This window comes from Sorex araneus, chromosome 4 (genome assembly GCF_027595985.1).
Source record: "Sorex araneus isolate mSorAra2 chromosome 4, mSorAra2.pri, whole genome shotgun sequence".
In the NCBI taxonomy this organism is placed as follows: domain Eukaryota; kingdom Metazoa; phylum Chordata; class Mammalia; order Eulipotyphla; family Soricidae; genus Sorex; species Sorex araneus.
Window position 1 is genome coordinate 67,920,949 of NC_073305.1, and position 26,480 is coordinate 67,947,428.

The 26,480-nt window shown below is 36.4% G+C and overlaps 1 protein-coding gene across 1 annotated transcript; it reads right to left on the reverse strand.

Annotated features, from left to right (window-relative positions):
* Window positions 1-1,495: 1,495 nt before the first annotated feature.
* Window positions 1,496-14,700, reverse strand: MDFIC2 (MyoD family inhibitor domain containing 2). The gene is made up of 3 exons (XM_055136679.1): window positions 14,622-14,700; window positions 11,965-12,186; window positions 1,496-1,755 (listed from the first exon to the last, which is right to left on the reverse strand). The coding sequence occupies exons 1-3, from the start codon at window positions 14,698-14,700 to the stop codon at window positions 1,496-1,498; spliced, it is 561 nt and encodes a 186-aa protein (XP_054992654.1).
* Window positions 14,701-26,480: the final 11,780 nt, after the last annotated feature.

Here is a 26,480-nt window from a genome sequence, read left to right on the forward strand (position 1 = left end):
CACAATTTTGCACTATGCTGTTAATCAGGAACAAGACAAAAAAAGAGAAAATTCTCTTTAGAAGCAGCTTATGATATTTTATAAAGATTAATAGTTTCTGTGTTTCGGGAAGCTTTTAGAGAGTAGAAAAGTGTGGTAGCATTACACAGAAACTAAATACATGCTGCTTTGGCTTGAAATTACCTGAGTCAGACAAAACACTCCTTTCAGAATTTGTTGTTGTTTGCCTAGACTGTAAAAATTTTACTTTATGTTTTTATTTCTTTGGTTATCAATATAGTATCCTGTTTTATATTCAAAGAATATATTGTGATATCTCCATGGGAATATGTAAAAGAACATTAGTGAAGAATGTCATACCTACAGAAAGTAGATTCTAAAGTAACTTCAACCAAAATGTTTTTTCTCTCCAAATTGTTTGAGCTGTGCTAAATTTAAAATCACTGTCCAATTTCTATCGCATCTTTACATTTTTATGGGTGAGTCATCAACGTAATTATTAATCCTTGTAGTGATCATTAAAAGAATAAATTATCTTGAAGCACATGCCATTTTAGGAAATTTGGGGTTGAATAAGTACCTGCATATGTATTTATTTTGGGAGCTTATACAAATAATACTTTAGTAAAATGAATTGATTGTGATTTAATTTCCTGTTGCTTATTGCACCTGACAAACAGAAATGAAGAAAATGAATAATTGATTTTCTGAGGTCATTTTCTTGAAACTTGCACATAATTCCCATTTGTGCTCATTAGAATAAAGAAGAGCCTTTCTGTAACAAATTAATAATATACATAACCTGTTATGACATAGTCATAGACATAATAATATGGTCTAAGATTACAGTACTCTCTCAAAGTACATCATATTCAAAATTCACTGGAGATGTCTTAGAGACATCTGTTGTAATTACAGGAACATGGTTTCTAATTCACTTAATTCCCTTTCCTATCTAAACTGTACATATAAGTGAATTTTAAGAGTCTGTATAAATAAATTTTTAATTACAAAATGATGTTATACAATACATTATTAATAATACCAACAATGCATAATGTTTATGCATGAGTCCATTTGAAAGACGAGCTAATGTATGTCAATTCTAAAGGAATGCACTAATTCATCCTGAATTTGTGAATGAAGTTCAATCCTGATGCAAGCCAATGAGTGCAATAAGACAGTGGTTTCACATGCTTTTTTATAGTCAAGAGACACCTTGTACCTATGGCATTTAAGAGGTATCTGAGATTTTTTTCATCAGATTTGATCAAGATCTTATTTTTCAATGAGCCATGCTGCTGTGAGATTTGGAGTAAGATCACTGAGTTGACATTACTAGCTTTTTTCCAGACAGTTGCAGAGTAAAATGGCCTATAGAATCCACAAAAAGTGCACAACCCTTACATTTCAGTACATGGAAATCACAGTCTGATTGTCATAGATGTCTCTGTGGGACCAACAGGTCGGCTGGAACCTGGCGGCTCTGGTGCTTCTAGCGATAACAGATCTCGGAAATCTCCATGGCTAGCTCCAGGCACTCGCTAGTCTCATGGCAGGACTCAAAAAGGCTGCAGTCCATGTCGCAGTTGCAGTTGCAGTCATTCCGAGAGTGACTCTCGTCCGAGGTGTGGTGATACCTGTGAGAGGGGCAGCACAGGCTGGTGCACATCGTTCCACATATATCGGGCAGCATCAGGAGACAATCCCAAAACTGGCAGAACAGGCAGGTGAGAATAAGGGAGGCACACTCATCTGTTTAAAGGAGAAAAGAAAATTAATCGCGGCCCCAGTGCGGGCACCTTCGGAGGACAGGCACGTGCAGTGGCATGCTTGATAACGTTATGACCCACTCTAAGTCCTTATCCCTATTAGGGGTAATGTCCACCATTATTCTTTCAAGTTCCCCACCCCATGCAAGTACCTACTTTATTGAAGTAATTGCTTTATTAGCTTCCTGAACATTTCCTATTGATTCTGCATAATCTAGTCCCCTTAAGTGCTGTCACTTTTCTAAACTCCTTTATTAACTTTGCCAGCAAAGGTGCTGGGAAGCCACACAATTAGTTACCTATCTGGAAACCTTATCACTGTCATCACTGTCATTCCCTTGTTCATCGATTTAGTTGAGTGGGTGCCAGTAATGTCTCCATTTGTCCCAGCCCTGAGATTTTAGCACCCTTTCCTTACTCGTCTTTCCCAAAAATTGGAGGCTTTTTCAGAGTCAGGGGAATGAGACCTGTTATTGATCTGTTTTTAGCATATGGAATACGCCATGGGGAGCTTGCCAGGTTCTGCCGTGCAGGCAAGATACTCTCGGTATCTTGCCAGGCCCTCTGAGAGGCATATATATATATGCATATACATATATATATATATTTCCATCTATGATTTTATGAAAAATGTGTAGGGAGTGTCTTATGATGTCAAAGTGGCTCCACGGTTCAGGAATATGTTCAGTCATGCGTGAGGCTTGGCCCAAGCATGTGGAAAGTGGCCTGGATCTTGGGGGCTGTTGGGTAGCAGATGTCTGCTGCTGGGGCTGGGTCCCTTGGGGAGGGGACAGTTCTCACCACTCCCCGCCCCCCATTACTCAAGTAGAAAATGCCTCTGGCATGGAGTCCAGTGGCATGGTTATGGGGGCCTCAATTTATGCTCCCATCCGGGAAAAGCAGCCTTGAGCTCTGGAGGGTGGCCAATGAGGAGATTATCTGGCACCTGAGGGAGGTGGCTTACGGTGTGATCCTCCACCCCCACCCAGTCGCTGGATATTGGGGGAAACTGGCAGAGACATCTGCTCCCGGGTCACGTTGAGCCCAAAGTCCAAGATCACATATTCTACTCTTTTACATTAAAAGAGATACAAAAATAATTTTTATATTTGAAGTATTCCAAGAAATTTTAGAGCTATAAACTAACATCTGTAAAATGGATCAATTATATAGCAACATAACCTGAAAAGTTACAAGAATTTCATATCTATTTTTTTCCTGCGATTAGTTTCTGTGCTTCCCAAAAAGAATTATTCAGGTTCTTGCAGTTTGAACTACACTTAGAACACATTTAAAATTGATCAAGCATGAGCGAAGTCCCACGGAAACCTTATAACTGTCTGAAAAAATAGCAGGCATGGGGCCAGACAACAAAAACGTGGGTGAGAAGGGCACTTGCCTTGCACATGATCGACCTGTGTTTAGTCTCTGGCACCCCATACAGTCCCCCAAACACTACTACCACAAGTGATCCCTGAGACCAGAGTCTAGAGTAACCCCCGAGTACCCCTGGGTACAGTCCAACCCCTTATCCTCCACCAAAATTGCAGGCAGTGCCTCCTTAAGACAGGGAGCTTTCAGGCCAGATAGACTTGAGGACAAGGAGAGAAAAGTCCACTTATTTCTATTTTCTGGTCACAAGACATCTTATTTGTTTGATATAAATTCCCATAAATCTACCATAGTACAGTGTAAATAAAAATAAAAAAGCACATTTTAGACATAACAAGTGATGTTTAAAGAGAGTTTTTCTAATTTAGTTTATTTTGAATTCCTGACTTTTTTCTCCAGTTATATAAAGCCTTGATTTTTATTTTTTTTAAATCTTGATTTTATATTCAAGTTAAATAAAATATGTCATAATTTGCCTAAAATGTTATGAATCGAATCAAACCTTTTTAAGAAAATTGGTTTAAAAATTTACTAGGTGGACTACTTCTAAAATTCTGAAATTGCAATAAAGGTAATTGGTAATTATAACAAAAGAGCTGTGATAGGTTGGAAATGATGTTTTTTGTTCTCATAAGGGGAATTACTTAGAAACTGGAACAGTTCTATTAATAGTATAACATTTTTAGTTAAAAAAGTAATCAAGATACAAGATACGAGAGGGTTTTGGAAACAGGTAGGTAAGCATTCATATCATATATAATTAAATTAAATTAAATCAGCATCATGAAGATGGTTGACATTTGAAAGTAACATTGTAGCATAAATTAGAGAAAAAATTTCTCTCATCAATGGTCATTTGTTTTCAATTTATCTACAGTAATAATATGATAACTTTTTCATTTGGGGACTTTAGTTGACTGAAGCTGTACAAACCAGCATGGGGGCTTTTATTTTGGGTCATCTGCTAGTCTTACTGTTATTTGAATGCATTTACTTCTTTCTAACAACATTTTACATAGTTTTTTCCTTTCAGTTGTTCGTACATCTTTTAACCTTTAGAGAACATAAATCTTGCCCTAAAATTGTCAAAAGCTTTTGAAGAAATCATTTAAATTTATTTTTAGAAAAATACCGAAAAAGACCACATTAAGTGAGTCCTGCTCCATAAATAATCAGTTTCCCTTTTTCCTCCTTCTGCTGTTCCTCCAGGACTGCTTCCCATGCTTTTGTGGTTTTCTTTCCAAGAAGACGGTGGTAAAGAACCAAACACCATAACCTCTATGGCCACTTTAATTGTCACCTATTGTTGTATGTGCTATGGCTAAAACTCATTATTTGCATTTAGAAAGCATATTCCTTAATTACTTCCTTGGGGTCTCTACCACACAAATCTCTTTGACAGACTGGGTATCTTTTATTCACAAAGAGCCAACTTTTAGCATTTGGTCAATTCACCAGATCTTATAAGTCACCATAAGCAACAAAAACCTTGGAGCAAATGAGTGCAGTCACTATATTCTATTTTGCAAATATATTTCTTTTTTTTGTAAATTTATTTATTTTTTAATTAGTGAGTCACAGTGAGGGTACAGTTACAGATTCACACATTTTAGTGCTTGTTTTTCCCTCATGCAATGTTTGAGAGCCCATCCCTCCACCAGTGTCCATTCTCCACCACCAATGAACCCAGTATCCCTCCCACCCCCCAAATCCCATCCCTCCCACCTCACCCCACCTCTGTGGCGGGGCATTCCAATTTGATATCTCTCTTTCCTTTTGGGTGTTGTGGTTTGAAATAGGGGTATTGAGTGGTCATCCTGTTCAGTTTCTAGTCTACTTTCAGCACGCATCTCCCTTCCCAAGCGGGATCTCCAATCACAGCAAATATATTTCTGAAGAAGGTGTATCAGTAGTAAAAGATGTGGGTCATGAAGCCTCATCAAGTATTTTTTTTTAATTTATTTTATTGAATCACCAAGTGGAAAGTTACAAAGTTCTCAGGCTTATATCTCAGTTATACAATGCTCAAACACCCATCCCTTCACCAGTGCCCATATTCCACCACCAATAAAAACAAAAACAAAAGCAAAAACAAAACAAACAAACAAACAAACAAACAAAAAACAGTATACATCCCACCCCTCACCCCCCAACCCACCCCGTACGTGAGTGATAATTTCACTTCCTTTTCTCTTTACCTTGATTACATTCCAGATTTCAACACATAACTCACTATTGTTGTTAGAGTTTCAAAACAGACTCACTATTTTTGTTGGAGTTTATCCCCTAAGAATACAGCTCTATTAACAGGGAAATATTTGATAATAAGTTTTCCACTGATGAGAATGAAGAGATAAAATGTCACACGGCCGCTACAATTTCTGTATTATAGTAATTAAGTCCGCGAAGATTTAAGTTTGAAAATGAATCATTTCCCTTCCTGGAACAGCCTGTAGCCAAAGTTAGTTCACAGTCTCCATACATGGGTGAAAGCACTTGCTGGAACCCCAATTCCTAAAGCTGTCTCTGGTTCCCGCTCGTTCCACATCCACCGGCTCTGCAGAGGCATGGGCACCCGGGCCGAAAACCCGGCCGGCCGGAGCCGAGCACCGGCCCCGGCTCCTCATCAAGTTTTATCAGGACTCAAACCACTGCTTTAGAATGCCCTGATAAAGAAGAGATTGATTCTAAATATAAACTATTTTAAGTCCAAGAAAACACCACATGATCTGAAGGTTTATATCCTTACTCAGACTATGACCACATACAAATGATCCCACTCGATCCTTTCCTTCATAGGTAGGAGGAAAAACTGAAGATAACTCGGTAGAATATAATATGGTTTGTGAGGATAGGAGTTGGTACTTCCACTAGAGTGTGAGAAACAAACTTGTAAGTGACCTTATAATAACTTGAGAGAATAAAACATTTTGGTATAATTTTATGTGCCACTTTCTCAAGTTGGCAGACTCTGGAGTTCTCAGCTTCTGTCGTATACCATAGATTCTTATTTTTAAAAATGCTTTGGCCTAGTCCTTTGGCCAAAGTGACAGTTGTTTCCTCTTGCTTTTCTATTTTGCACTTGAGATTATTCTTTCTATTTTTAAGCTTGCCCTATTATTTAATAAAAGGGTGGTGTCACCCCCCCAACCAAAACTAAACAAAACCCAGCAATATTAGTGAATTGTAAAGATATTTTCCAAAGTTTTAAGTATTTTCCACAAATTTCCTAAAAGTTATAGGAAACAATTCTATTAGGTATAAACAAAACTGTTTGCATATGGCTTTTGTTTACACATAGGTAATGAGTTCAGGGGGATATTTGCAATGGTTGAAAAGAGTTGTACTTCCCATTCTCACGCATGAGTTTATTTTACTTTATCTACGCTATTTCTTGAGACTTCTCAATTATATCAAACCAGTAGTTCCTTTTTTAAACCTATTTTAAAGACTTCTATAATGTCTTTAAAATAGCTTACTTTTACTGGGGCTAAATTGTAACCTGGCTCTCTCACTATACCTCCATCCTGAAAACCTTTTCTCCTTGAGTTTTATCTGATGAATGGCTCTGAAATGCTCAAGTAAACTCAATAGAAACATGGACACTATTGTTGCCATGTTCTTTCCTTCATTATACATACCTATCCCTGGTACTTCACAAATCCTACTGATTTTGTCTAAAATTTGTATTTGACACTCACAAGAACTTACCCAGTTTCAGTGTCACCATGTTAGTCCTAGCCATCATCAACAATAATCAAGTCAACAGTAATAGCCTCCTGTCCGGGCTACTACTTCATATGAGCCCACCAAAAATGCAATTTACAAAAAAATTATAAAGTAAAATAGGTCACTTTCTCCATAAAGTACCAAATCTTTAATCTTCAATCCTTAAATGATTGGGTGTCTGCCTATTCATATGTCTTTCAGTTCTACTACACAAGAAGTCAAAACAAAAGGACCTCTTAGAGTTCTTTCTTTTTTTCAATATCCCAAGGAAACATAAAGGACAATAAATCTGTAAAATATTCCTAATTAACTCCAGAAGCGCAGTCTAAATTTCAGTTACCAGCGTGCATTTCTAAGAAGCACTTAGGTCAGAACCTTGATACAACTATGCTTCTTACTTGTGTCATATACTCTTCTCCAACAACTTTATCCCATTACTTGAAACATACTTACACAGACATCATATATCTAACTGAATATGTAAATACATTAATAATTCTAAGAGATAAATGTAGTGACCTCCAATTTTTAGATACAAGAAAATTTTCACTGCCCTCAGTCCTTCCAAATGCAGGGTGGAAGAGATTTCACCTTACAGTTGGGAGCAGGTATTCAAATCTAAATTTTTCTTGATATAAACTCCACACACTCTTTTCCATTGTTCTGTGTGTTAGTTATTTCACAAACTTGCAGTCTTCTACAAATTATATGAATCTCATCTGGGTCTTAAAATAACCCTGAATATAGTGCTATTACTATCTTTGCTTTTCGGACTAGGATAACATAGTGGTAAGTAAGTGGTGGGCTGTTGTTAATACCCAGACTGTCTGCTCCAGAGTTCCTACCTGCCCCGCGGAGCCCTCACTTTCCTCTGCCACATTCTAGCCCAGAGCAGGAGGCCACATGGGCTGACTGATCACATGTTCTCCCCTCTACTCTTGGCTTTTACTTTGTTCTGCTGTTCCCAAGATTGCCAAAGTCTGTCTACTGGGTTCAGTTAGGTGGTTTTTTGTTAGCTTTAGTCAATGGGCAACAGTGTGAGGAAATGGGAGGAAAAACAAAGGAATAACTTGGGGTATTCTCATCTCTTGGATCTGCTTTGGGTGTCTTAGAAAGTAGTTTTGGCTCACTGGTTTTATTTCTTCTAAACCTCCTTCTCCCTGTGGATCCTCCTCATGCCATGTATGACTGCTGTTTAGTAATCTCCAGTGTCTCATGGCCTACGAGGTGATGCCAGCACTGGTGACTACTGTGGTGATATGGAGAAACGCAGAAAGGGGTAGGAGAGCCTGTTGTTTCTCATTTCTTGGTCACCTCGCTGGTCTGTTGCTTAGTTTTTTATCTCTTTCAATGTCGTCCTAACACATTTCAGGTCTATTAAAGTCCCTTTATCGACCCCTTGGGCATCTTGAGATGGGCACCAGTGCTATTCTCTGAGTGTTCCTCTTGATTTCCCCCTGGTTTGTCTTTTTAAACCTGGACTGAAGAAGGCTTAGATGCGTCTAGGCCTGCTAGCTCTACAGTCCAAAGTATTCTTGGCAGTGAACAAGGAGACATGACAAAAACCCTCATAGGGTTATTTTATTTCCCTTTTATACCCCAGGGTACCTTTGGGATATCAAGACTATAATGTGCTGAGACGCCCTAATGACACTCAAGTATTAATGTAGTTCCAGAGGTGCTAAATATACAACTGGGGATTGGGTAATTAAGAGAGAGAATCTGCCTTATTAGTTAGAAAGGATCAGGTTTAATTACAGTCCAAAAGGTAACAATGCAAGAAATTTCCATAAATGTCCTTGAGGTCAGTCTTCAGCCACAACCTGTATCTCTGAGTGTGTCCTGCCAGTTTTCTACCTTATCACTGTGATTTCCAGGATGAGGAGGATGAGGGGACAAGAGGCGGCTTTGACTTCCCAACTATGATTTCACAGCTCCAGAAACACAGCGCCTACTGCTTGGGAAACTACTGGTTAGTAAGTTATCAAAATTCATCAAAATAATGAGCAGCATAAAATAATGTCTCTTACTATAAGTCTTCGGTTAAAAGCATAAAAATTGCTTCCCACTCCCGTAAAATGGAATTTTAAAGTAAAGTCTGTAATGTAGAATGGAAATAGATAAAGTATGACTGAATTCCTTTCTCTACCTGGGATATCATCCCTGATGTTATCAATTTTAATAGCTATTTAAATATGTCAAGATCTATTTAAGTTCAGACAAGCACAACTAACATTCAAGTCAGTTCTTTAGAACTAGAATGACTCGATTTGGGTGATACTTGGTAAATTTGTGCTTATGTTTTTTTCTGAGCAAATGAACTGAAATAATTATAAAATTGAAACATTTTATAAGGTGACACTACTGCATTTAATTGTATAAAATTTACAGTGTAGAAAAATGTAATCATTTTATTCAGTAGTCCATGGTGTAATTAAGACTATTCTTTTGAGGTATCTTGTATTTATGATTTTCCTTTTCCACTTGAATGAGATGTCTCAAATTCAAAATTATACATCAATTAGGTCTATTCTCAGGATTCTTTCTAGGAGGCTGTTTTCTAATATCACGTGTATCCTTGATTTTATTATCCAGGGGATGCGTTTGCAATCAGAATATAGAAGCACAAGGAGAAATACAGATAGTGCTCTAGACTTTTTCCATTTTATTCCAGAAAGGGACCATCTAGGGTGAACCACAGTTTAATAATAATGTTGCAGTACATAGTGTGTGATGTGCAGTAAAGACGCTTTTAAATTCCCATCAGAGCACACACCATGAACTGTGCTAATGGATGTTACACATTTTACAAAATCTGCATATGTGAGACTTTTTTTGTCCTGTTTTAAGTGGGGCAATGTATATAAATAATAGATATTAGCAATTAAGCATCCATTCCTATGCACTCGTTTATACGTTTGAAAATAAATTAAGCACAAACTACGTGAAAGTGGATGCAATCTTCTCTTTTCCCTTCTGTTTCCCCTGCTGTTCCTGAAAGATATTTCTGTATTTATCTCAGTACGAACAATGACCCTAGCTCTCAATTTCTGCATCCTTAAATTAATTACTATTGAAAATTCTCTAAAGTGAAGTGAGTCTAACTCTTGATTTTGTTATTGTTTGCTAGTTAGGATAATGAGAGTTTCTTATCATTATTTGTGGGTCTTCTTGATCTGCATGTTTCACTCTTGCTTTTATGCAGGGATCCATAAACTCTTACCTGAATGGGAAATTTCTTCATTATGCTTGAGAGGAAAGATGCAAACAAGGGAAATTCCTGGACCATGTCAACCTCAGACCAAGTATAAAGGAAACAACCTGATCCAACAATCCTTAATTTCCTTAGCTCCTTTGAAGAGAGGATGATTTTTTTTCTGCAGGAGGCAATTGGGTAACTGTTGCCATTGTAATGGAGTAGTCAATGAGGCAATTCCCTGAGAATAGAGGGTTAAGTATCATGCTAGCTGCATTGGTTCTTTTCATTTCCCAGGATCCCTGGTAGGAGAAATCAGAGTGCTTTTCAGGGGCACAGCGCTGATACACACAACAATGGCAATTTCCAATTCTGAGATCAGTAGGAATCATTAGAAGTAAGACACTTTGTAAGGAAAATCATGCATCCCTGACGCAATCTGATAAAATGCGCTAGTATCAAAATGCTTTTGGAAAGAACTCTCCAATATTATCTGATTCTGACTGCCATACAACTATAACAAGGCTAGAGACAAGGGTCTCACCCTGAATTTAAAGTCACTCCTTTGTAGTCTCCAGGAGGAAGATGACTCAAAGGTTAGGAATACAGGGGGTTTTATAAAGGAAACACAATCGTCAGTGCAAAACTGTGGAGCCTTCTTGCAACACTCCAAATCTTCAACTTAGGCATATACTTCCTGTTGGTAGCAATAAGCTAAAGCTGAATACAAGTTTTGCTTTTCGCTTTGCCTCAGTCTTCATCAGTCCTTATTTATTTCTAGTTTACATCTTTCAAACTCCTGAAGTTTTGGGTTTAAAGCATCTGTGGCAACATTTGGACAAACATTTGGATAAACAATATCTAATCTTTTAGCAACATTTTTGCCATTATTTTAAAACCATCATTATAATGAAAGAAAAATTTGGATATTCTTTTCTTTAGTAGAATCTGTTTAGAATATTTTGAACTTCAAAACATCCATGGTGTGCTATAGTAGCTCTAGTGTGTAGGTGAAAGATTCTAAGATGATAATTTTTTTTTAGTTTTATTAAGTAAATTTCAAGATGGATAAATTGCTGTGATTCCAAAGTTTCTGTTACTCAAAGTTTATTTAATTTTTTCCTTTAAAAAGTTAATGTAAATTTAAATGTGGAAACTATACAATGTGTTTTATTTTCTCCAATAAACTCCAAGATTTCTTTACTTACAAATGTAGGTATTGAATTCTAGAAAATTCTTGAATGGCTTATATCTCTCACAAAGGTTATTGTAAAGTTACCCTGAATAAAATTCTATGTTTTGGTGTGGAGTTCATGAGTTTAAACTTGACTGTGCTGATCAAATGGCACCAAATAATTTTGAAATTGGCTTTGCAAGTAAAACATTCGTTTTACATCATAAACAGGGTGTAGATTTTCACTGAACAGAATGCATAGGAATGATATCACCTGGAGACAGAACCAATTTTGCAGGTAATTCATATGAACATGTTTATATTTTATACCATATACATTTCTATGACATTTTGCTCTGCCTTTTCCTCTTAGCTTAGAATCATGGTTGAATAGTCCCAGATCCAAAAAGAGAAGGAAGTTTGCCATTTTTCATAATTTTCTTCATAGCAAAAATGATTACACTTCACCCCAGCTATTTAAAACATTGCCTTCAACTCCCAGCTTTGAGAGCAAACAATCTGCCAAGCACCTCATAATTGCAAAGTGACCTTGACATGTGTCATTCACCAGGGTTTTCAAATCAAAGTCTTCCTGTTTAATATTCATAAAGACTTTTTTTCTAACAGCATATGTGATGATTTTACAGAGAATGGGGGTTGGGGAGCTTTATTTAGAGATGGGTTGATTCTGAAAAACATACCATCCGTGTCTCTCTGATGAACTGAAGTATCAGTTTGGAGGTAGGAAAATTTCGTTTGGCATTCTTCAAGGGAGGACAGTGATGTGCTGGATTCTGACAGTTTTTTCTCACTGGGGGTTTCCTTGGCTGGTCCATCTGTGATATTGAATTCGGATACCGAATTTATAACGATAGCATTAATGGGTTTCTCATCTGCATGCTTTTCATTTGTAAGTTGCATATCTAGACAAAAAAAGAAAACACACATACACAAACCCACTATAGTTGACATGACCTAAGGATCTATGAATGAATTATAAGAAAATTTCAAAATTGTAGACTTTTATAAGAATTAAGTCTTAAAGAACGAAGCATTATTGAATAGCATAGCTTTGAAATATCACTAAGAATAACAATACAGTAATTATAAAACTTTACACATTAATTTAACTGATTTCAGTAATTTATATTTCTACCTTTTAAAACAAGAGGTAATTTATGAAATTCAAGGGGTTAATTCAGTCAAATCAACAAAATCTCTTGGTATGTTGTCAGTTTACTCATTGAGCTTTGTGAATCTTAGAAGTAGATAAAGTATCTTAAAAGGAAACAGTATGCCTAGATAATTTACTCCTAGATAGAAATCTCCATCAAGTAGCTTTAGAGCTTTGCTTCTACAAACCTTACTTTCCCCCCTGTAAAAGAAAGGTGGATATAAATGAACAGTCTAAAAACTCATTTCTGACTGCTGGGAATATATCCCAGAGGAGCAAAAAAGTATAGTCGAAATGACATCTGCACTTATATGTTCACCGCAGCACTGTTTAGAATAGCCAGAATCTGGAAAAAACCTGAGTGCCCTAGAACAGATGACTGGCTGAAGAAACTTTGGTACATCTATACAATGGAATACTATGCAGCTGTTAGAAAAAATGAGGTCATGAAGTTTGCATATAAGTGGATCAGCTTGGAAAGTATCATGTTAAGTGAAATGAGTCAGAAAGAGAGAGACAGACATAGAAAGATTGCGCTCATCTGTGGAATATAGAATAATAGAATAGGAGTCTAACACCCAAGAATAGTTGAAATAAGTACCAGGAGGCTGTCTCCATGGCTTGGAGGCTGGTCTCCCATTCTGGGCAACTCAGAGAAGGGAACACCAAGTAAAATGTGGCTGGAGGTCATATGGGGGAAGGGTGACGCATGCCGAATGTAGACTAGAGACTGAACACAATGGCCACTCAACACCTTTATTGCAAACCACAACACCTAATCAGAGAGAGAGAACAAAAGGGAATACCCTGCCATAGTGGCAGTGTGGGGTGGGGGGAGACGGGACTGGGGAGGGTGGGAGGGATGTTGGGTTTACTGGTGTTGGAGAATGGGCACTGGTGAAGGGATGGGTTCTCGAACTTTGTATGGAAGAAACATGAGCACAAAAATGTATAAATCTGTAACTGTACCCTCACAGTGATTCACTAATTAAAAATAAATAATTTTTAAAAAAAGAAAAAAAAACTCATTTCTGCATTTATCTTCAAAGGCTCTAAGTTGCCATCCTTTCTTCTGTCTTGACATTGGTTAGGGGATTCAGGTGATAATCTGTCTATCCTGAGGGTGTGCTTCTTGGGAATATGATTTATTTACTGGGCCTGTGATTTATCTCCATATATTCATCTGACACAATTGTTAGATTTGTTCAGAGAACCTCTATGAGAATCCTTCCTTTCTTCACCCTTCCTTGCTTCCTTTCTCTCCCTTTCCTCCTTCCTTCCTTCCTTCCTTCCTTCCTTCCTTCCTTCCTTCCTTCCTTCCTTCCTTCCTTCCTTCCTTCCTTCCTTCATTCTCTTCCTTTTCCTTCCTTCCTTCCTTCCTTCCTTCCTTCCTTCCTTCCTTCCTTCCTTCCTTCCTTCCTTCCTTTTGTTCTTTCTTTTATACTTTCATTATTTTGTTCTTTTGTCCTTTTTTTCTTGGTTCTTCTTTTTTGTCTTCTTTCCTTTTCAGCTGTGCTCTGTAAGCCACTCATCAGTGTTCAGGCTCAGGGCATATTCCTGGTTTTTCACTTAGGGATCACTCCTGCAGTTCTGGGCATCAATTGTAGTCTCAGGGATCAAACTAGGTCATTCATGTGCAAAACAAGCTAGTTTATTTCTGAATTATTTCTCTGATACCTATTAAAATTTTTAATTGATATTCTGGTTTGGAGAGTCTTAAAGAAGGTGAGAAAAACCTACATCTTCATGTATTTTATAATCATTTACTCATTCTACATAACAATGGGAATTTTCCTATAAATCACAGTGGAGATAGCAGTAATGATCATGGGAAATGGTGCCTGGCATTTAGAAGCAGGAAATGTTAGTAGAAGAAATATCTGCTGCAGCTATAATACTGACGCATATAAAATACAAGCATGAAATCATGCTAGGGAACAAACAAAACTGGGTATTGGTGCTGTTAATTTAATATATATAATTTTTAAAAATTTATTTATTTTTGGCTTTTTCAGTCACATCCAATGATACTCAGGGGTTGCTCCTGGCTCTGAACTCAGGAATTGCTCCTGGCAGTGCTCAGAAGACCATATGGGATAATGAGAATCAAACCCAGGTGGCCGCATGCAAGGCAAACACCTTACCCTCTGTACTATCGCTCCAGCCCTAAAAATACATTCTAACCCACTAATAAGACTTCTAAGGCCAAGAAACGAGTTATTAGAAAATATTCTCGAAGAAGCAGCCTGATTCCTATGGACATCTTAAGACATAAATAAGCCAGTCCTTGTGATTTGGTGGCATAGTTTGGGGGATCGTGACATTATGTTCCTATTGTTAGCCAGTGTCTGTTCAATTTGGAAATACTGAATAACAAAAATAATACATTTGGACAGCTGACTTAATTTTACAGGCTAATGTAGCTCAGCACTAGGAATATGTTCTTACCAAGAACATTTTCATTGTCCTTTTTAAAGTTGTCTCTTAGTTTGGGGCAGATGGAAACCTCTATTTGATTCACCCTCTTGGGGCAGTAGTTTCAAGACTAATCTGAAGACTGAAGTCACCTGGGAAATCTCTAAAATGTTGAAAAGCTTTCTAAGGCTTGGCCAACTCTTCTCATGCCCCATAACAGATTAAATCTCAGGTATCAAGGGATTCTTGAAGTTCCCTAGGTGGTTTCAACTTGTAGACAACTTTGGAAAGCCCTGGCTACTACTACTTTTGAGAGCGATGAAAAGGAAATAAATAGCCTACTGAGGTCAGCACCAGTGGTTTTCAGAAACAAATTATGAACTGTTGCTCTTACTGGTATCAGAGCTAAAAATTTAGCATAGACAATAGTGTGTGTGTGTGAAGATTCTAAGCAGGTTTATTCTCAATAGTGTTTAATTTATTTCTCATTCCTTATACTGCAGACTTTAAATCTCCTGGTTATGTTATTATTCATCCTTAAAAGAATGGGAAGAATAGGGCATAAAAATCATCTGTTGTTCACCCTAAAGGAGAGAGAGAGAACAAATTGGAATGCTCTGCCACAGAGACAGATAGGGGTGGGGGGATAGGATAGGGAAGTGGGAGGGATACTGGGTTCATAAGTGGTGGAGAATGGACACTGGTGGAGGGATGGGCTCTCAAACATTGCATGAGGGAAAAACAAGCACAAAAATGTGTGAATCTGTAACTGTACCCCCACTGTGACTCACCAATTAAAAAATAAATAAATTATTTAAAAAATCATCTGTTGTTGATAACAATGGCATGAGATTGAATAGATTGAATTGCTTCAACATTTGGGAAACACCAGGCTTTTTCCAATTCAGGAGAGCCACCAAATTAATGATATGATAAAACAGTTGTTAACTTTTTAAACTTGAATACCAATGATTCTAGTAGCTAGTCAATGTCACAAATAGGTATCAGTTCAAGTTCAACTTTAAACCTTTATTGATATTTTGAACAACATGATTTTTTATTCAGTGTTTGAGAAAGTTATAGAATATTTAACAGCATTCCTTTCTTCTATCTTCTAGGTATCAGTACCACCCATGACCCTAGAGAGAAACAAAAATATCTACTGATAATGTCAAATTTCCCACATGGGACAATACTAGCCAGGTTGTAAACCAGACGAAAGCTTCACACACACACACACACACACACACACACACACACACACTTTTGTATCTCTAATGTAAGCATCTCAAAGATTCAAGGAGGTAGATATTGAGTCTCTTAAAACAGATGGGAAGTGTACAAATTGGCACCCCCAGTTAGCAGCTGAATGAGTGTACCAAACCTTAAATAGTTTATTTGGATAGGTTGCCCAGACTCTTTGTTCATAACTGATAGATAGAACTGAGATTTGAACCCAGGCTGGATGGATTACAAAAGCTTTGCTCTTATCTTTATCTCTTTATATCAAGGAATATTTTCTCTAACTTCCAACTAGGTTTCATCTCTGTTTTTTAACAGCTGAGACTGCACATCAGCAAAACCCTCTTCACCCTAAATCCTGTAAAAGTATCACCCACCAAAAATTAAGCCTTGCAAGTCACTTAGCTTTACAGACACTCCTTTTCCTGAGCAGTCTTTGCAAAACAAAAACCACCTCCCTGCACACACAGGGACTCATGCCTGTTCAGTTGCAGCTGCTTCATACCACACATTATAGAGTAGCTCAGAAAACGCTGATAGATCACGAAACCTTGATGAGTGTAGAGATTGCCACCGCTATTTACTTACAGCATTAATTAACAATCAGTTCAAATTATCACATGTAGTCAGGCTGCATGTAATTTAAATTGCTTTTACACAAAGTAATTCAGTAACAAAAAAAAAAGTTGGATAGAGGTTACTGGAATGGAGGAACATGCGGAGAATACAGTCTACAGCCAAGTGGTATATGATTCTCTTTTTAATTTTGTGACAATTTTAAGTATAGCATTTTGAATGTAAGTTGTGTGCTACATTAAGCAACCATTTGGAGATACTGGGCTTGTACTGAGAGAATTTTATAGAGAAGTTAAACTGCCATTCATAAAGTTATTTTAATTCTATATCTGTTTATATTTTTATTTTTTTTTCATTCCCCAGTGGGAACTATCTGTTGCTCATTAGAAAATCTGACATACACACATTTTAGTACCCAGTCTGTTCAACCCAGAATTCTGACATCTGAAGTGAGTCAATTTTTGGGTGAATGTTACTGACATCTTCCATCTTTTATAGACGAAATGCTAACAGTAATTTCCCCCAGATTCCTTCTTTTTTAATGTTATTTGACATTGTATCCAAAGTATTATAAAGTAGCATAAGCTAAAAGGAGAAACACATAAAAGTGGTATCACAACTTTTGCAGAGAAAACTATTTTGGAATTAAATAAGGGACTTGTGAAGCTATATTTGGAGGTTAAGCATAGTTCTTAACATTAACTTACAATAGATAATTTTTTAATGGAATAAACAACAGAATTAGGACAGAAATTAAAATCTCAGTTATATTTCTTAGGGAAAAATGAATTGTACCTCGAAAGTCAGTAATGTAGAAAATTCATGTTGGGGCTAGAAGTAATTGCAGAACCAGTGAGCATAAACTTAAGTAACAGAAAAAGACAGACAGCTAATTAATTTTTTATTACCATTGAGCAAATGTTATTAATTTAATTCAATTAACATTTATTGAGAACCCACATGCAATAGATGAATCAATGTGACAGGAGCTAATAATTTATTTACTTTAAGTTATTACAGATATTTTTATAGGAACATTTTAATGGTTTTTATTTTTGCTCACTAAATGTGGCTTTGTAATTGCTGCTTTCATGTATTCTCTATGAATATTTATACAGATAGCCATTCAAATTAAGTAGCATTTCTACTTTCTTTCCTCCTCTGATTTTTTTTGTGCTTCTTCTCCCTTCTCCTTTTCCTTGCTCTTTTTAGTCTAATTCTGACTGACCTATCTCTGACTCCTCTTTTTCCTGCCAGCTCTCCAGTATATGTATCTTTAAGAAAAGATTAATTCCATCCCTCCTGGTTTCATTTATTGTATCCTGACTTTGAAGGTCAACCTGTTCATAGACAATTTCTGTCTTTGTGAAGTTGGTTTTAAGATCTCTATGCGGTCAGCCAACCAGGGCATAAACTATGTTGGGCATAAACCATGTGCCCAGTTCTCTGCTTGGTGAGGGGAATTTAGAGGAAAATGGCAAGAGGCCCAGAGTCACTGAGTACTACAGTCTCAAATCTGTAAGTCTATATTGTTCTTGAGGTCTTATTACCAGGATTATTATTTTTTTTTGTGGTAAAACAAATTTTATTTGGAGGATTTTTGAATAGATGGAGGAAGAGAAAAGTGGGAGAGTGGAGAGTAAGAGAGACAGAGTAACGTGCTCAAGAGAGACCTCGGGCTTCTCCAAGGGTGCAGAGAGCCCCTACACATGTCCCAGCGTTAGACAGGAAAGCATGAGAGTGCACATCTCAAGAGCAGAGATGCGGGAGACACATGTGCTCGGGCACCATATGTGCTCGGCCACGTGGGCACAAACAGCATATGAACTCGGGCGGCATATACGCCCAGGATTATTTGTTATCACGTTAATAAATACTTTAAATCAGAGTCTTTCTACTAAATCCCTCATCTTCTACTCCAAATTTTGATAGCCCAGGTAAATTTGAAATTCAATTACTTCTCATGAAATTATTATTTTTTCAACTTTCCTAATATTCTTTGATTTGCCCTAACCTCCATTTACTCATTTACCAGTTCTATCTAATTTCTTGCAAATATCTCATAAATTCATCTCTGATTTTATTTTCAAAACTACCACTCAGGCTTAATTATTATGACCTCAAATTCTGTGGTCGTTGGTCACATTTTCCTATGAAATACTTTTTTATTTGTTTCTTTGGGGGGCTGGTCACACCTGACTGAACTCAGGGTTTGCTATTTACTCTGTGCTCAAGGAATCGCCCTGGCAAGGCTCAGGGAACCGTATGGGGTGCTGAGGATAGAACTGAGGCCCCCGATATAAAGACTAGTATCTGCCCTCCTGTTCTATTGCTCCAACACCCAAGATGTCCTATACACTTTACTAGAAGTTAGACATAATCTTTGGGTCATATTATTTATTTATAAAGGCAAATAACAGATACTTTATTCTGAGACAGAATACCAATAGTTTGTTATTACTTAAATATTTATTTATTATTACCTGAATATTTTCCCTTTATTGCTTCTATGGCTATCCATTTTATTGTCAAATTGCCATCTGACAATATGGTAGCTTGTTAAGTTTTTCTTTCTCAGGTGAAAAACTCTAGAAGCCGACATAAAAAATTATTAGATAGACTCTTTAATGCAGGTAACTTCAACTTGAATTCTCAATCAAAATGTTTCGAATGTGTATTTCAAATGTGTAGACTAGTTTTTAAGCTGTAATTATTCGTGACTGAGATCAAAATAGAGAGGTAAAGTTTGACGTATAACTTACCAAACCATAATAATGATAATGATAAATAATTATCATTAATCAAATGTAGTTAATTGAAGTGAGGCTACAGGTAAAAACATTTTTCCTTTGTATATAAGTTTGTGGACTGGAGCGATAACACAGCGGCTAGGTTTTCGCCTTTCACGCGGGCAACCCGTGTTCGATTCCTCTGCCCCTCTCAGAGAGCCCGGCAAGCTACTGAGAGTATGGAGTTCGCATGGAAGAGCCTGGCAAGCTACCCATGCATATTGGATATGCCAAAAAACAGTAACAATAAGTCTCTCAATGAGAGACGTTACTGGTGCCCGCTAGAACAAATCGATGAGCAATGGGATGACAGTGACAGTGACAGTGATATAAGTTTGTAGAGTACATATCTGAAATGATTCTTTGTTATTCAAATATAGGAAATGTATTCCTCACAGATTGGAAGGTACTAGTACAATATACAAAATATAGGAAAGAATTTATTAAAATCAAATTATTGGAAATGTCTAGAGTCATTTTTTTCTAGATTAAAGGTCATTATTATTTATACAGTGATCTTACGAACTTTTAGTATGACTGAACTTAGAGAGGAATGATAAGGATTCCTTGGCATGACAAAAATTTTTTAAGTGATTTATAAGCTTTATGTAAATAATTTGTATCACTTGTCGTCCCATTGCTCATCGATTTGCTGGAGCGGGTGCCAGTAATGTCTCCATTTGTCCCTGTCTCATGCTAGTGTAGCCCAATTTCATCTGTTCACTCCAGGAACATGAGGAGCATCAAACCATTTGTTCAGGGTCTTGACGAAGAAGTCAGACCATTTTGTAGGTAGGCAACCAGGCGTTCTTTTGAGGTCCCATGGAATCCAGTTGGTAACAGCTCTAGTCCAGCAGTCGTCTCCAAATCACATTATTGTCCAGCCCATCTGATTTTCAATGCCTTGGCAAGCAAGGCAGAGTCCCTGACTCTCGATCATTGACGGAGGTCAGAACTCTGGATTCCTTCTCTCACTTGAGTGAAATGTGATACTCCAAGCATAGCTCTTTCAATTCCTTTTTGGGAGAACTGAATAGCGTTCGTTCTCATCCTGTTATGTGATCCTGTTATGCTTATGTAAATAGCAATACCTTTTTCTTATTTTTTTGAAGAATAAATGAGTGAAATTTTCAAAGTAATGGAAGAAGACTTTGTAAAAGTCTCACCTGATTAAATGAGCAGAAATAAGTAATTTATGGCACTTATTTATGGTTTCTTTGGTATATCCTGTTAAACTGGATAATAATTGGTTTCATTACTATCTTTTAGGAGGGGAAGGGTAAAGAAATCAATGCAATAAACATTTGTGTCATTTTTTGTTTGTTTTGTGGTCACACCTAGCAGTGCTTGAACTCAATCCTGCACTGAGGGATCACTTTTGGTGGGTATCATATGGGGTGCTGGGTATCAACCCCAGGTCAGCTGCATGCAAGGCAAGTGCTCTACCTACTATACTATCTCTCAGGGTCCAATGATATATATATATATATATGTATATATATACATATATATACATGTATATTAAACTCTGTTCTCCCATAATTTTTAAATGCCAGATCTGGGTAGAGAATGTCCCTTAAAAACTTTAGCTATAAAAGAAGTTTTATGCATCATTGTTTTGATTTGTCTTCTGTACTGCTCCAACTAAAAGTCTGTTTCCCAAAACATCAGATGAATATTATTTCAGTCTGTGACAAGAGGACATTTTAAGCCTCTTCAATCAGTCTTAGTCAGTGGTCTCTCCTCCCCCAGGGGAAAAAAAAAGAATATTATTTTTGGGGAAAAAAGAAAGAAAGTAGGAGCAAGTGTTCAAGGTGAAAAGGATTTCAAGGTGATAAGAAAGGAACAAAATCTAAGAGAAGGATGAAAACAATTTTCCCTCCTCAAGTGTCCATAACACCTCCAAAGAAAATATAATTTGGGGGCTATCGTAGGAATTTTCCCTAACTCTTCTAGATTGTTTACTCTATTTGTTGCCTGTCAGTACCTGTCGACAGACATGGGCTAAGGAATAAACTTTAGTAGCTGGAACAAGAAGCAGTTCATTACTAGGAGGTGGTTGAGTCTCCTTCAGACATAACAACAGTTTGCAATTATGAGCCTCCGTTTCATTTTTATGTTCATGCCTTCACTTTAATGTTTGTGTAAAGTATCTCAAGAAATAAAGATTATGTTATTTCTCAGAAAAAAAAACAGCAGTTTTTTATATAGCTTGATGCACTTGGTTTAGTAATAGATTTAGGGCTCTGAAAAAAAATAAATGAAGCCAAGCAGGCTATAAACTCATGCATAATTGGCATTATGTATTGAGCTGATTTTTTACTGTCTATATATTTAAATATAAGGTTTAAACTTTAACTACAATTATTCAAAATATTCTTTACATGAAAGCTATCACAATTTTTTCATTACAACTATTTAAATGTCACTTAAAGTCTTTTACTTACATTATCTCAATTGAGGCTCACACAGTTTTGCAAAGTATTATTATCACTGTTATATGAGTGAAGGACGGTCAGAGATTTTAGCAACAAAATTTTACTTTGCTAGTAAGGAGCAAAGCTAACACTCAAACTTACATCTTTTAATTTCTATGGTGGCTAAACTTTACATCTATAAACTGTTTTATGAATCCAGGCTTGTTTATATGGGATTGAGAAAATTTTTTTTTCTCATATTGAACTCTCCTCAATTTTGTTCTCTCACTGTTCATTGATTTTATGTGTATGCTCGAAACCAGACTATCTGATAAGTACGATTTTGATTTCCAAATTTACCCCACATGCTCAATACAAGTATCATCTCTTTTTTATTGTTGTCTTTGGGTCACACCTGGCAGTGCCGAGGATTGAACCCAGGCTGACCACGTGCAAGGCAAACACCTTACCCACAGGATTATCATTCCGGCCCCTCAAGGCTCATACATTTTGTGAAGTTTCTTACGTGTTTTCTACTCCACTTGAAATTAATTTTTCCTTTAGGTAACCCCAGGGGCTTGGAGATTGGTGTCCTCCTCTAGCCTTTCAGTGATTTTTTTTTGTACGGTGGAGAGTTATATATTTATGGTTTTCCCCCATTTTGTTAGGTGCAGTCTCCACTAATCTTTGATTTCCCTGTACTTAGCCTAGAGTCTGGGAGGGAGCCAGTGCTAAATAAATCTCAGACGACTAATGGACTGACCAACACATTGAATAGCAGGTGTCTCAATTTTCAATGACAACATACTAGTTTTCCTTGGGACACGTTTTCTGAGCATATTTTCAAATCATCTCCATCTATATTCCTGCAGACCCTGTTGAAAGTCTAAAAATTATCTGTTTTGTGCTTAATTGCACATTGATTAATTTTTATTTGAAAACATTTATATTGTTTCTGTAAAAGGGTAAAGAGTGATAAGATAAAAGATAAATAAATCCTCTAGGGGCTGGAGAGTGGTGCTTGCCTTAAACCTAGTCAACCTGGGTTCTATCCCCAGCACCCTACGTGGTCCCTACAGCCCAATAGGAGTGATCCCCAAGTGGGGATGTGCAAGTAAGCTCTGAACACCATTGTGTGGGCTCCCCGCCCCTGCCAAAGTCCTCCATAGTTTTACCATTGTTATCTCATTATTATATTTGTTTCTCATAAAAAACAATAGACACATAATCTATATTATATATTAAATATAATATGCATCATGAAATGAGAATGTACATTATAATTCTAGCATGCCTATACACATATATGTCTTGACTTTGCATCTGTTTATGTATGTGTATGGAATGAGACAAGAGAAGGAGAGTTTTCCCATATGCTACGCACTTACTAGGGACTTTGTATTAATTTATTTCATACTGCTAGCAACTACTTGATAACAATGGGAACAAAGAGATGTAAAGTATTTATGCTCTAAGGCATACAACTAGTGACTGATAGTACTTGCATTTTGGCTAAGAGAGCCTGGCTCCAGCACCACATTCCTAAGTATTATTATATAATGTAAATATAGATAGAGATTTAAAAATAAAGATATGATTAGCATTTTATCAACTATATATATTATATGTGTTGTCATGAGTGTTTACTTCCTAAATATTAAAGACCACAGTAGTTCTCTGCCCAAATATAATCTTTCAGCTTTTGTTTATACTAAAGCTATAGCAGTTTTCCGGAGGGCAGAGTTTTGTCCCCTATGGTTATCATGCAATTAATGGAGAAATGTTTTATTATCATGACTGGGGATGATGAAATAAGAGAGTTGAAGTTAGGGATACTACAATGCACAAGCTCCCCTTATTCTCAGTTACTCCCCATTCCCAAATAACATAAAACAACAGCCATAAGTAGAATATGGTTTCAAAAGTAATAGTGCCAACATTGAGAAATTCCTGGATAAGAGAGTTATAAGACTGTACCATAGCTATTTCTAATATATAATCATTCACAGATTTCATAGTATTTTTCCAACATGCATAATAGATTTTGTTTTGTTTGTTTACTTTCTTCTTGAGTATATGGCTTTTCTACCCTTGACTAAAACATAACCTTTATGTCAGGTTTATCTGTATTAAATAATTGTTATGTCCTCGAGGGGTATCTGGGACAGAGCAGGCAATTAATATAGGGGAGGAAAAAGCTTATATAGCAATTCCTACAGGACATATCATAAATTATTTACTGATGTCCACATTCAATAAAAATACAGATTGTTTCCAGCTTCTCTAACAATACTCATGCATCAAATGGTTTCATTCCTGGATTATTTTATATATATCTCCTGTTTGTATAGTTTGAATTCATAAGGAAGAGTGTAGTAAATTAGTAGTCAGATTTCTGAAACTCTTAATATAATTTGCTGATTCCCTTCACGAAAGATTATGTCAGTTTATGTTACTGTCATATCAATAGTAACTGGGAGAAGTTTGCACTGTTCTTTGGCCAATTATAAACTTTCCCGTTAAAATAATTTCTTCTATTAATTAAAAATACTTTGATTTTAGTCTCTGATTTGGCACATCTTAAAAAAATCTCATTAGAGGAAAAATTATTTTCATATTTACAGCTTTTGTGGAAAACTTTATTATACAGCTAAATTCACGGATAATGCTCATATTTGTGCTATATGGGAATGGACATTTAAACAGCTTATTCTGTAATTATATATAAATAAAATGTGGTTAAAAATACTTATTGAATAAATTATAACTGGATTTGGTTTCTCTACGTGGTTCTTGCATTTGTGTCTTGAGGGCTCACTGGGCAAACTTGCAGAGACTCTCACTTCGCAGTTAGGCCCTGACACTGCAGTGTCCACTGAAGACACAGTTCTACAAAGTAGAATAGGTGTAAACTCTGGAGAGGCCAGATGTCAAACCAAAATGTGAGAAAGAATAAGGAATAATAATAAGGGTGGACTTTAAGAACACACCACATGCTTTTGCAGAGCTTCTTTGTCTATCATTTGTGCCCAACACAGTATGGATTGTGTCAAATACCTAATGGGGAAGTTCAAGATCTAGTCTCCTATGGGTCAATAGTGTGAAAATTTATAATAGTTTCCAAAGTGACAAATATATACCCAAGGCAGGGACACATATGTCCAATCCTTTCTGATTTTTTAAATCCTAATCACTCCTTTTGCATATTTAATAATGTCTTTACCAGTTGATATGGCATCATATATATCCTTTGTATGTGCAAATGTGTGCATGATTGTGAATGTGTGTTTTGCACTTGTTAATTTTCCTTATTTTTACTAATAAGGCGTACAAGCAAAACTTTGAAGATCTCTGGTCCAATTAATAGATGACATTAGCTCCCTACATCCCTCTCCATCACGCTCCCCATGAAGGAAATTCAATTTTTTCTTGTTCTTCTTTTTGGTACCCAGGGTGTGGTTGCTGGAACATTTACAGCCACAGCAGCTGCAGTAGTGGCCTGAGTAGACTTTTCCTTTGAGTTTCTATAGTGGTAACAGGATTAACAGACTCTATTCTGGAAGTACTTGGGTGGCATAACACCTCCCAGCAGAACTATTCCTGACAAGGATGTGCAGATGGAAATGCATATTTATGACACTTTAAGCCTACCAGAGACACAAGGATTTGAGCTATAACAATAAATAGAAAAAAAATTCTCCATCGTTTTTGGTAACCCATACTCAAGTGCATTGACTGTGCTTGGCGAAAGACCTACAGTTTGCTCTTTGTCCAAGCATAAAATATTCAGCATTCAAGCATATTAAGGTAGACTATTCTGAATATATTTTAGGGTGTTAAAATAAGCTAGCACAAAGTTAGGTTAAAATCTAGGTCATAGAAATAACAGGACAATTCTAAAAAATATTTGGACCATTTCAAGGAAAAAGACTCATTAAAAATCCTAATTTTTCATTTATTAATAATAATAGGAATTATAAAATTATTGAAAGACCAAGTGTACATTAAACAGAGGCTCCAACATAATTTTTTACACCTATCCTTGATATATTTTCTTCTAAGTTTTTCCTAAAATGCCTCTGACTATATAGATCAAGAAAAATTCTCACATCCATAAAATATACATTTGATAGTGCTGGGAAAAAATGCATGACATATAAATCCATTAGAAATGAAGCAAAGAATTCTATTATAATCACATTTATACCAGCTCCACAGAAAGTGAAATGAACAATCTTTATTTCCCTTGTTCTTGGTTTAGAAATCAGTATTTCATGTCATGAATAAAACCAGGTGTTATGAAGAGGGGTACCTTTTGAGGTGGCCAGTGAACTATAGTTATTTGTTATTGTAATTAATTCAGAAATGATCATTTACAATAACAGAATAAATTTTTTCAAACGTGATATGAACTTATTCTTAATTAAATAGTTAAGTAAAAAAAATCATGTAAGTTAAAGAGAAGTTTAAGTAATGAACAAATTGAGTAGGAAAGTCTACAGGAAAAACCTAAATGGAGATGGCAAAATAATAAATATAATGAAGAAGCAAAAGAAATTCTTGCAGAATTAAAATTTGCACTAGAGGCAATAAAACACAGAATT

Bases quoted from the DNA above. Each gene is read 5' to 3' on its own strand.
- MDFIC2 (XM_055136679.1), bottom strand. From the start codon at position 14,700: ATGTCCATAGGAATCAGGCTGCTTCTTCGAGAATATTTTCTAATAACT. The intron at 12,187-14,621 runs GTTAGAATGTAT...TTTTTTGTCTAG, and splicing joins CTTAGAAGTCTTATTAGTGG to ATATGCAACTTACAAATGAA. The intron at 1,756-11,964 runs GTATGTTTTTCA...TCCTTTAAACAG, and splicing joins TCATCAGAGAGACACGGATG to ATGAGTGTGCCTCCCTTATT.